General features: G+C 67.8%; 1 protein-coding gene across 1 annotated transcript; it reads right to left on the bottom strand.

Moving 5' to 3' along the window:
* Positions 1–961: 961 nt before the first annotated feature.
* On the bottom strand, positions 962–12,857 carry LOC131574349 (nuclear receptor ROR-gamma-like; the record flags this gene model as incomplete). Its single annotated transcript, XM_058828785.1, has 11 exons — positions 962–1,231; positions 2,532–2,641; positions 4,516–4,626; positions 4,721–4,828; positions 6,493–6,625; positions 6,692–6,813; positions 8,691–9,239; positions 10,865–11,006; positions 12,243–12,371; positions 12,422–12,463; positions 12,813–12,857. Coding segments are annotated over 11 exons (1,653 nt in total), but the record flags the coding sequence as incomplete, so codon positions are not given.
* Between the last annotated feature and the right edge of the window lie 4 nt (positions 12,858–12,861).

Below are 12,861 nucleotides of genomic sequence, written 5' to 3'. Positions count from 1 at the left end.
GACACCCACGGGTGACAGGGACAGCGGGCACACACGGGTGACAGGGACAGCGGGCACCCACGGGTGACAGGGACAGCGGGCACACACGGGTGACAGGGACAGCGGGCACACACGGGTGACAGGGACAAAGAGTACCCATGGGTGACAGGGACATCGGACACCCACGGGTGACAGGGACATCGGACACCCACGGGTGACAGGGACAGCGGGCACACACGGGTGACAGGGACAGCGGGCACCTCGGGTGACAGGGACAGTCGGCACCCACGGGTGACAGGGACACTGGGCACCCACGGGTGACAGGACACCCACGGGTGACAGGGACATCGGACACCCTCGGGTGACAGGGACAGAGGACACCACGGGTGACAGGGACAGCGGGCACCCACGGGTGACAGAGCCTCACCCGTGGGTGGCGGGTCCCCTGCAGGTGTCGCATTCCCGGCAGGTGCCTGGGTGGGAGCACCCCCGGGTGTCCCCGGGGACGGTTCCGGTGATCCCGGTGCTCCCGTTGATCCCGGTGCTCCCGGTGCTCCCGGTGCTCCCGTTGATCCCGATGCTCCCGGTGATCCCGGTGCTCCCGGTGCTCCCGTTGATCCCGATGCTCCCGGTGATCCCGGAGCTCCCGGTGCTCCCGGTGATCCCGGTGATCCCGGAGCTCCCGGTGCTCCCGTTGATCCCGGTGATCCCGGAGCTCCCGGTGATCCCGGTGATCCCGGTAATCCCGGTGCTCCCGGTGATCCCGGTGATCCCTGTGCTCCCGGTGCTCCCGGTGCTCCCGGAGCTCCCGGTGCTCCAGTTGATCCCGGTGCTCCCGTTAATCCCGGTGCTCCAGGAGCTCCCGGTGCTCCCGTTGATCCCGGTAATCCCGGAGCTCCCGGTGATCCCGGTGATCCCGGTGCTCCCGGTGCTCCCGGAGCTCCCGGTGATCCCGGTGCTCCCGGTGCTCCCGGTGCTCCCGGTGCTCCCGGTGATCCCGGTGCTCCCGTTAATCCCGGTGCTCCCGTTAATCCCGTTGATCCCGGAGGTCCCGCTGATCCCGGTGCTCCCGGTGCTCCCCGGGCCGCGCTCAGCGGGTCCCCGCGGGGCCCTCGGCGGGGTCGGGGGCGAAGAGCTCCCGGTAGAGCGGGGGGAAGGCGGCGGAGACCGGCCCGGGGTGGAGGCGGCGGAACGCCCGGAGCTGCTCCAGGTGCTGCGAGCACAGAGCGCGGAACCGGGCCGGGGCGGGCAGCTGGGGGGACACGGGTGACACGGGGACACGAGTGGGACACACGGACACGAGTGGGGACACGGCTGTGACACACGGACACGGCTGGGACACACGGACACGGCAGTGACACACGGACACGAGTGGGGACACACGGACACGGCTGGGACACACGGACACGCGTGGGGACACACGGACCCGAGTGGGGACACACGGACACGGCTGGGACACACGGACACGAGTGGGGACACACGGACACGGCTGGGACACACGGACACGAGTGGGGACACACGGACACGAGTGGGGACACACGGACACGGCTGTGACACACGGACACGGCTGTGACACACGGACACGGCTGGGACACACGGACACGAGTGGGGACACACGGACACGGCTGTGACACACGGACACGAGTGGGGACACACGGACACGAGTGGGGACACGGCCGGGACACACGGACACGAGTGGGGACACACGGACACGAGTGGGACACACGGACACGGCTGTGACACACGGACACGGCTGGGACACACGGACACGAGTGGGGACACACGGACACGAGTGGGGACACACGGACACGAGTGGGACACACGGACACGGCTGGGACACACCGCCACGGCTGGGACACACGGACACGAGTGGGGACACACGGACACGGCTGGGACACACGGACACGGCTGGGACACACGGACACGAGTGGGGACACACGGACACGGCTGTGACACACCGCCACGGCTGGGACACACGGCCATGGCTGTGACACACGGACACGCGTGGGGACACGGCTGTGACACACGGACACGGCTGGGACACACGGACACGAGTGGGGACACACGGACACGCGTGGGGACACGGCAGTGACACACGGACACGAGTGGGGACACACGGACACACGCACATGGACTCCCCCCTACCCAGGGTCGCCTCCCGCCCACGCAGCTCCCGTTGTGCCCACGGACCCCCCTCCACACCCACGGTCCCCACCCTGCACCCCCAATGTCCCCAAACCCCCACAATGTCCCCAAACCCCCACAATGTCCCCAAACCCCCTCCCTGCCCCTCCCCCATGCACAGGGACCCCCACCCTGACCCCCGCCCCCTTCCCCTCTGCTACCCCCTGTCCCCTCCCCGTGTCCCCTCCCCGTGTCCCCCCTTGTCCCCCCGTGTCCCCTCCCCGTGTCCCCCCGTGTCCCCCCGTGTCCCCTCCCCGATGTCCCCCGGTGTCCCCCCATGTCCCCCGATGTCGCCCCCGATGTCCCCCGATGTCCCCCAATGTCCCCCGGTGTCCCCCGGTGTCCCCCGGTGTCCCCGGTGTCCCCACCCTGGCCAGGAGCCCCTCGCGGCGGGTCCGGCGCAGCAGGAGCCGGAAGGCGACATCCAGATGTCCCTGGAGCCGGGCCACCCTCGGCCTGTCCTGCAGCCACGGCCGGCCTGGGGACACCACAGGGGGTGGGGACACGGACACGGGTTGGGGACACCACACGGGTGTGGGGACACGGACACGGGTTGGGGACACCACAGGGTGTGGGGACACGGACACGGGTTGGGGACACCACAGGGGGTGGGGACACGGACACGGGTTGGGGACACCACACGGGTGTGGGGACACCACACGGGTGTGGGGACACCACACGGGCTGGGGACACCACAGGGGGTGGGGACACGGACACGGGTGTGGGGACACCACACGGGTGTGGGGACACGGACACGGGTGTGGGAACACCACAGGGGTTGGGGACACCACAGGGGTTGGGGACACGGACACGGGTTGGGGACACCACAGGGGTTGGGGACACCCTGGGGAACACCCTGGGGACACCTTGGGGACACCTTGGGGACACCTTGGGGACACTTTGGGGACACCCTGGGGACACCCTGGGGACACCTTGGGGACACCTTGGGGACACCTTGGGGACACCCTGGGGACACCCTGGGGACACCTTGGGGACACCCTGGGGACACCTTGGGGACACCCTGGGGACACCTTGGGGACACCCTGGGGACCACCTGGGGACACCCTGGGGACACCTTGGGGACACCCTGGGGACACCTTGGGGACACCCTGGGGACACCTTGGGGACACCCTGGGGACCACCTGGGGACACCCTGGGGACACCTTGGGGACACCCCTCCGCCCATCCCGCTTTAGGACGAACCCCGCGGCTTTGGGGCAAACCCGCCCTGGGGAGCCCGTGGGGAGGGACAGGGGACACGGGGACACGGGGCGGGGACAGGGAGTGGGGACACGGGGACACGGGGACACGGGGTGGGGACAGGGAGTGGGGTGGGGACACGGGGGGACAGGCGGGTGGCACGGAGAGGACAGCAGTGACACTGAGGGGACAGAGGGTGACACCGCGGGGACAGCGGTGACACCGCGGGGACAGGAGGTGACACGGCGGGGACAGCAGGGTGACACGGCGGGGACAGAGGTGACACTGAGGGGACAGAGGTGACACTGAGGGGACAGAGGTGACACCAGGTGACACCGAGGGGACAGGAGGTGACACTGCGGTGTCTGACCGGCGTTGAGGAGCAGCAGCGCGCTCAGCAGGGGACAGAGGTGACACTGCGGGGACAGGAGGTGACACTGTGGGGACAGAGGTGACACCAGGTGACACTGAGGGGACAGAGGTGACACTGCGGGGACAGAGGTGACACTGTGGGGACAGAGGTGACACCAGGTGACAGTGCGGGGACAGAGGTGACACTGCGGGGACAGGAGGTGACACTGTGGGGACAGAGGTGACACTGAGGGGACAGGAGGTGACACTGCGGGGACAGAGGTGACACTGAGGGGACAGAGGTGACACTGCGGGTGTCTGACCGGCGTTGAGGAGCAGCAGCGCGCTCAGCAGGTGACAGCGGGTGACACTGTGGGGACAGAGGGTGACACGGAGGGACAGAGGTGACACCGCGGGGACAGAGGTGACACTGAGGGGACAGAGGTGACACTGACCGGCGTTGAGGAGCAGCAGCGCGCTCAGCAGGGGACAGAGGTGACACCAGGTGACACTGAGGGGACAGAGGTGACACTGACCGGCGTTGAGGAGCAGCAGCGCGCTCAGCAGGGGACAGCGGGTGACACTGAGGGGACAGAGGTGACACTGAGGGGACAGGAGGTGACACCGCGGGGACAGAGGTGACACCAGGTGACACTGAGGGGACAGGAGGTGACACTGAGGGGACAGAGGTGACACTGAGGGGACAGAGGTGACACTGACCGGCGTTGAGGAGCAGCAGCGCGCTCAGCAGGGGACAGAGGTGACACCAGGTGACACTGAGGGGACAGAGGTGACACTGACCGGCGTTGAGGAGCAGCAGCGCGCTCAGCAGTCCCAGCTCGCTCTCGGAGCAGCGCAGCGCGCTCAGGCTCTGCGCCAACTCGAAGACGGACGCGACGAGCTCGGGACACCCTGGGGACAGCCCCGCGTCACCTCCTGTCCCCGCGGTGTCCCCGCGGTGTCCCCACGGTGTCCCCGCGGTGTCCCCGCGGTGTCACAGCCCTACCCAGCGAGCGGAAGAGCTCGGGCCCGGCCAGTTTGCCCTCGAACAGGACGGAGCCGGTGGCGGCGTTGAAGACGCGGGACATCCGGAGCAGGACAACCTCCATGGCACCTGTGTCACCCCCGCGGGGCGGCGACAGCGCTGCTGGCACCGGCGACAACGCCACCGCCACCGGGGGATGCGGCCCGGCCCCCGCGGTGGTGGCCCGGGGCGGTGTCACCTCCGCAGGGGGAATGGAGGGGACTTTGGGGACTGTCACCTCCCCGAGGGACACACGGGATTGTCACCTCGGCCAGGGAGGATGGAAGGGACTTTGGGGACTGTCACCTCCCCGAGGGACACACGGGATTGTCACCTCGGCCAGGGAGGATGGAAGGGACTTTGGGGACTGTCACCTCCCCGAGGGACACACGGGATTGTCACCTCGGCCAGGGAGGATGGAAGGGACTTTGGGGACTGTCACCCCCCCTTGGGACTCCCCGGACTGTCACGAGGGGTCAGGGTGGCCCTGGGGCTGGGGACAAGGGGACAGGGTGGCCCCAGAGTTGGTGACAATGGGTCAGGGTGGCCCTGGGGCTGGGGACAATGGAATGGAGTGGCCCTGGAGCTGGGGACAATGGGACTGGGTGGCCCTGGGGCTGGGGACAAGGGGTCAGGGTGGCCCTGGGGCTGAGGACAATGGAATGTGGTGGCCCCGGGGCTGGGGACAATGGGTCAGGGTGGCCCCAGAGTTGGTGACAAGGGGTCAGGGTGGCTCTGGGGCTGGGGACAATGGAATGTGGTGGCCCCGGGGCTGGGGACAATGGGTCAGGGTGGCCCTGGGCTGGGGACAAGGGGACAGGGTGGCTCTGGGGCTGGGGACAATGGGTCAGGGTGGCTCTGGGGCTGGGGACAATGGGTCAGGGTGGCTCTGGGGCTGGGGACAAGGGGTCAGGGTGGCTCTGGGGCTGGGGACAATGGGTCAGGGTGGCTCTGGGGCTGAGGACAATGGGTCAGGGTGGCCCTGGGGCTGGGGACAATGGGTCAGGGTGGCCCTGGGCTGGGGACAAGGGGACTGGGTGGCCCTGGGGCTGGGGACAAGAGGTCAGGGTGGCTCTGGGGCCGGGGATAAGGGGTCAGGGTGGCCCTGGGGCTGGGGACAAGGGGTCAGGGTGGCCCTGGGGCTGGGGACAAGGGGTCAGGGTGGCTCTGGGGCCGGGGATAAGGGGTCAGGGTGGCCCCAGAGTTGGTGACAATGGGTCAGGGTGGCCCCAGAGTTGGTGACAATGGGTCAGGGTGGCCCTGGGGCTGGGGACAATGGGTCAGAGTGGCCCTGGGGCTGGGGACAATGGAATGTGGTGGCCCCGGGGCTGGGGACAATGGGTCAGGGTGGCCCCAGAGTTGGTGACAATGGGTCAGGGTGGCTCTGGGGCTGGGGACAATGGGTCAGGGTGGCCCTGGGGCTGGGGACAATGGGTCAGGGTGGCCCTGGGCTGGGGACAAGGGGACAGGGTGGCTCTGGGGCTGGGGACAAGGGGTCAGGGTGGCCCTGGGTCTGGGGACAAGGGGTCAGGGTGGCTCTGGGGCTGGGGACAATGGGTCAGGGTGGCCCCAGAGTTGGTGACAATGGGTCAGGGTGGCTCTGGGGCTGGGGACAATGGATCAGGGTGGCTCTGGGGCTGGGGACAATGGATCAGGGTGGCTCTGGGGCTGGGGACAATGGGTCAGGGTGGCCCTGGGCTGTGCCCCAGCGTGTCACTGGGGAGGTGACAGTGACAGTGGCGGTGGCCGCGTACCCGCCTTGAGCAGGACGATCTGGTCGTGCTGGCTGAGCTCCAGGAAGCCGGGCAGGCGCTTGGCGAACTCCACCACGCGCTCGATGGCCTCGGTGACACGGCGGGCACAGCGCTGCCACATCTCCGCCATGGGCTGCGGGACCGGCTGTCACCCCTGTGCCACCCCTGGGGACAGCCGTGTCCCCTGCCCGCCCCGCACCTGGCTCTGGTAGGCGCAGATCTCCTCACGGGTGAAGGTGGCCCAGCGGTGGCCATGCAGCTCCTCGGCACGGGGGTGGCACGTGGCACGGTGTGACAGCAGGACACTCTGTGTCAGCAGCTCTGAGGGGACACAGAGGTGGCACGGTGTGACAGCAGGACACTCAGAGGGGACACAGAGGTGGCACGGTGTGACAGCAGGACACTCAGAGGGGACACAGAGGTGGCACGGTGTGACAGCAGGACACTCAGAGGGGACACAGAGGTGGCACAGTGTGACAGCAGGACAGAGGGGACACAGAGGTGGCACGGTGTGACAGCAGGACACTCAGAGGGGACACAGAGGTGGCACGGTGTGACAGCAGGACACTCAGAGGGGACACAGAGGTGGCACGGTGTGACAGCAGGACACTCAGAGGGGACACAGAGGTGGCACAGTGTGACAGCAGGACAGAGGGGACACAGAGGTGGCACGGTGTGACAGCAGGACACTCAGAGGGGACACAGAGGTGGCACGGTGTGACAGCAGGACACTCAGAGGGGACACAGAGGTGGCACGGTGTGACAGCAGGACACTCAGAGGGGACACAGAGGTGGCACGGTGTGACAGCAGGACAGAGGGGACACAGAGGTGGCACGGTGTGACAGCAGGACAGAGGGGACACAGGTGGCACGGTGTGACAGCAGGACACTCAGAGGGGACACAGAGGTGGCACGGTGTGACAGCAGGACACTCAGAGGGGACACAGAGGTGGCACGGTGTGACAGCAGGACACTCAGAGGGGACACAGAGGTGGCACGGTGTGACAGCAGGACAGAGGGGACACAGGTGGCACGGTGTGACAGCAGGACACTCAGAGGGGACACAGAGGTGGCACAGTGTGACAGCAGGACACTCAGAGGGGACACAGAGGTGGCACAGTGTGACAGCAGGACAGAGGGGACACAGAGGTGGCACAGTGTGACAGCAGGACACTCAGAGGGGACACAGAGGTGGCACGGTGTGACAGCAGGACACTGGGTCAGCACACAGAGGGGACATGCAGGGCTTGGGGACAGGCATGGGGACAGGGAGGGTGACACGCTGTGTGGCCTTGGGAGGTGAGGGGTCACCGGTGTGAAGCATCCACAGGTGACAGAGCCAGGTGCCACCACCCACAGGTGACAGAGCCAGGTGCCATCACCCACAGGTGACAGAGCCAGGTGCCATCACCCACAAGTGACAGAGCCAGGTGCCACCACGACCCAGCATCCATCAGTGACAGAGCCGGGTGCCACCCCCATGGAGCACCCGCAGGTGACATCCCGAGGTGCCACCACCCACAGGTGCCAGCCCCGTGTCCCATCACCCCTGCCCGGACAGGTGACACGGCCAGCCCCGCAGGTGACACGGCCAGCCCCGCAGGTGACACCGCCACCCCCTCAGGTGACACGGCCAGCCCCGCAGGTGACACTGCCAGCCCCGCAGGTGACACTGCCACCCCCCGCAGGTGACACCGCCACCCCCGCAGGTGACACTGCCACCCCCGCAGGTGACACCAGCCAGCCCCGCAGGTGACACCGCCAGCCCCGCAGGTGACACCAGCCACCCCCGCAGGTGACACTGCCACCCCCGCAGGTGACACTGCCAGCCCCGCAGGTGACACCGCCACCCCCGCAGGTGACACTGCCAGCCCCGCAGGTGACACCGCCAGCCCCGCAGGTGACACCTCCACCCCCTCAGGTGACACTGCCAGCCCCGCAGGTGACACCCCCACCCCCGCAGGTGACACTGCCACCCCCGCAGGTGACACTGCCAGCCCCGCAGGTGACACTGCCACCCCCGCAGGTGACAGTGCCACCCCCGCAGGTGACACCGCCAGCCCCGCAGGTGACACCGCCAGCCCCGCAGGTGACACTGCCAGCCCCGCAGGTGACAGTGCCACCCCCGCAGGTGACACTGCCACCCCCGCAGGTGACACGGCCACCCCCGCAGGTGACAATCTCCCGGCGCCACTCACCGATCTCCAGCCCCGCGGGTGACTCCGGGACGCCGCCGGTACCGGGGTGAGGGGCTGGCGCTGTCCCCGCTGTCCCCGCCCTGTCCCCGTCCTGTCCCCGCTTTGTCGCCTCCTCCGCGGGCCACGCCGGGCTGGGACACCCCGAGGGGACAGCGGGGGACAGCGGGGGACAGCGGCCCGCCGGGGGGGGCTCCGGGGGACCCTGCTCCTCCCGTTTTTCCCGTTTTTCCCGTTTTTCCCGTGTTTCCGGCTCTTCCCGGTTTTCCAGCTGTTCCCACTTTTCCCGTTTTTCCAGCTGTTCCAGCTGTTCCCGGTTTTCCAGCGGTTCCAGCTGTTCCCGGTTTCCCCGTTTTTCCAGCTGTTCCCGTTTTTCCAGCTGTTCCCGGTTTTCCAGCTGTTCCCGTTTTTCCAGCTGTTCCCGGTTTTCCCGGTTTTCCAGCTGTTCCCGTTTTTCCAGCTGTTCCAGCTGTTCCCGCTTTCGCAGCTGTTCCCGCACCTCTGCCTGGAGCCGGTCCCGCTGCTGCTTGGACATGCGGCCGAACTTGACGGCTGCGGGGACAGAGGGGACAGCGGGTGACACCGGTGACACGGGTGACACGGGTGACACAGGTGACACGGGTGACACGGGTGACACGGGTGACACTGGTGACACGGGTGACACGGGTGACACGGGTGACACGGGTGACATGGGTGACACAGGTAACACGGGTGACACAGGTAACACGGGTGACACGGGTGACATGGGTGACACGGGTGACACCGGTGACACGGGTGACACAGGTAACACGGGTGACACGGGTGACACGGGTGACATGGGTAACACAGGTGACACCGATGACACGGGTGACACGGGTGACACGGGTGACACCGGTGACACGGGTGACACGGGTGACACGGGTGACACCGGTGACACAGGTAACACGGGTGACACGGATGACACCGGTGACACGGGTGACACAGTGACACCGGTGACACCGGTGACACGGGTGACATGGGTGACACGGGTGACACGGGTGACACAGGTGACACCGGTGACACGGGTGACACCGGTGACATGGGTGACATCAGTGACACGGGTGACACCGGTGACACGGGTGACATGGGTGACACGGGTGACACAGGTAACACGGGTGACACGGGTGACACGGGTGACACCGGTGACACGGGTGACACAGGTGACACGGGTGACACCGGTGACACGGGTGACACAGGTGACACAGGTGACACGGGTGACACGGGTGACACGGGTGACACCGATGACACGGGTGACACGGGTGACACCGATGACACGGGTGACACCAGTGACACAGGTGACACGGATGACACGGGTGACACCGGTGACACGGGTGACACGGGTGGCACCGGTGACACGGGTGACACGGGTGACACGGGTGACACGGGTGACACCGATGACACTGGGGTGACACAGGTGACACCGGTAACACGGGTGACACCCCGGAGCGTCCCGGCCTTTCCCCACCGACACCTCGGGCTGTCCCCAGGCTGGTGACAGGTGGCACCGGGACAGGGGACAGGTGTCCTGGGGTGGGGGTCTCAGGACGGGGGTCCCCAGCTTTGGGGGACACCAGGGGCGGGTCCGGCTGTCCCCAGGGGCACAAGGCGGTGTCCCCAGGCCCGGTGCCGGGTGTCCCCAGTGCCACAGGGTCATAGGGCAGTGTCCCCAGTGGGCACAGATGTCCCCAGGCCCGGTGCCGGGTGTCCCCAGTGCCACAGGGTCACGGGGCAGTGTCCCCAGTGTCACAGGGTCATAGGGCAGTGTCCCCAGTGGGCACAGATGTCACCAGGGTCATGGGGCAGTGTCCCCAGGGTCATGGGTTGGTGTCCCCAGGGTCACGGGGCAGTGTCCCCAGTGCCACAGGGTCACGGGGCAGTGTCCCCAGCGGGCACAGATGTCCCCAGGGTCACGGGGCAATGTCACAGGGTCACAAGGCAGTGTCCCCAGTGGGCACAGATGTCCCCAGGGTCATAGGGCAGTGTCCCCAGGGTCACGGGGTCACGGGGCAGTGTCCTCAGGGGGCACAGATGTCCCCAGGAGCACACAGCGGTGTCCCCAGGCTCAGCGCGCGGTGTCCCCAGGCCGGATGCGGCTGTCCCCGCTCTGTCCCCGCGCTGTCCCCGCGCTGTCCCCGCGCTGTCCCCGCAGTGTCACACACCGTGGCGGGACATGCCGAGGCTCAGGCACTTCTGCAGGCGGCAGTGCTGGCAGCGCGTGCGGGTGGCGCGGTCGATGTCGCAGCGCTGCCCGCGGCTGCACGCCAGGCTCGGCCCGCGCCGCTCGCTGCGCCGGAAGAAACCCTGCGGTGACAGTGTGACACCAGTGTGACACCAGTGTGCCACCAGTGTGACACCAGTGTGACACCAGTGTGACACCAGTGTCACCTGTGTGCCACCAGTGTGACACCAGTGTGACACCAGTGTGACCAGTGTGACACCAGTGTGTCACCCGTGTGCCACCAGTGTCACCAGTGTGACACCAGTGTACCACCAGTGTGCCACCAGTGTCACCAGTGTGACACCAGTGTGACACCAGTGTGACACCAGTGTGACACCAGTGTGACACCAGTGTCACCTGTGTGCCACCAGTGTCACCAGTGTGACACCAGTGTGACCAGTGTGACCAGTGTGACACCAGTGTCACCTGTGTGCCACCAGTGTGACCAGTGTGACACCAGTGTGACCAGTGTGACCAGTGTGCCACCAGTGTCACCCGTGTGCCACCAGTGTGACCAGTGTGTCACCAGTGTCACACCGTGTCCCCCTTGTTCCCCCTTGTCCCCATAATCCCGCATGTCCCCAGTGCACCCCACATCCCCCTTTGTCCCCCACGTGTCCCCATGTCCTGCCATATTCCCCGTGTCCCCTCCTGTCCCCCCAATGTCACCCGTGTCCCCCCCGTGTCCCCCCAATGTCCCCCAATGTCCCCCGTGTCCCCCAGTGTCCCCATGTCCCCTCGTGTCCACCCCAACATCCCCCAATATCACCCGTGTCCCCTCCAATGTCCCCCCGTGTCCCCCCTGTGTCCCCCCCAATGTCCCCCAATGTCACCCGTGTCCCCCCGTGTCCCCCGTGTCTCCATGTCCCCACCGTGTCACCGTGTCCCCCGTGTCCCCAATGTCCCCCCCGTCTCCCCTGTCCCCGTGTCCCCCATATCCCCCGTGTCCCCGTGTCCCCGTGTCCCCCCCGTGTCCCCCCGTGTCCCCCATGTCCCCCCGTGTCCCCGTGTCCCCCCATGTTCCCCCATGTCCCCCGTGTCCCCGTGTCCCCCCATGTCCCCCCCATGTCCCCCCGTGTCCCCGTGTCCCCCGTGTCCCCCATGTCCCCCCGTGTCCCCCCGTGTCCCCCCATGTTCCCCCGTGTCCCCCATGTCCCCCCGTGTCCCCCATGTCCCCCCGTGTCCCCCCGTGTCCCCCCATGTCCCCCCCATGTCCCCCCGTGTCTCCCATGTCCCCCCGTGTCCCCCCCATGTCCCCCCTTGTCCCCGTGTCCCCCACGTCCCCCCGTGTCCCCGTGTCCCCGTGTCCCCCGTGTCACCTTGCAGCCCTCGCAGGTGATGACCCCGTAGTGGATCCCGGAGGATTTGTCCCCGCAGATCTTGCAGGGAATCACATCGATGTGAGCTGGGGGGACACGGGGACACCGGTGTGGGGTCCCTGTCACCACCTGCCACCCGTGGGGACACCGGGACACCGGCACAGGGTCCCTGTCACCACCTGCCACCCGTGGGGACACGGGGACAGGGTCCCTGTCACCACCTGCCACCCGTGGGGACACGGGGGACACCGCACGGGGTCCCTGTCACCACCTGCCACCCGTGGGGACACCGGGACACCGCACGGGGTCCCTGTCACCACCTGCCACCCGTGGGGACACCGGGGACACCGCACGGGGTCCCTGTCACCACCTGCCACCCGTGGGGACACCGGGACACCGCACGGGGTCCCTGTCACCACCTGCCACCCGTGGGGACACCGGGACACCGCACGGGGTCCCTGTCACCACCTGCCACCCGTGGGGGACACGGGGACACCGGTGTGGGGTCCCTGTCACCACCTGCCACCCGTGGGGACACGGGGGACACCGGTGTGGGGTCCCTGTCACCACCTGCCACCCGTGGGACCCGTGGTGCCACCCGTGTCCTCCCGTGCTCTCA

This window comes from Poecile atricapillus, unplaced genomic scaffold (genome assembly GCF_030490865.1).
Source record: "Poecile atricapillus isolate bPoeAtr1 unplaced genomic scaffold, bPoeAtr1.hap1 scaffold_259, whole genome shotgun sequence".
NCBI classification, from domain to species: domain Eukaryota; kingdom Metazoa; phylum Chordata; class Aves; order Passeriformes; family Paridae; genus Poecile; species Poecile atricapillus.
The sequence above is the reverse complement of the archived record's forward strand: the minus strand, read 5'-3'. Positions and strand labels throughout refer to the sequence as shown.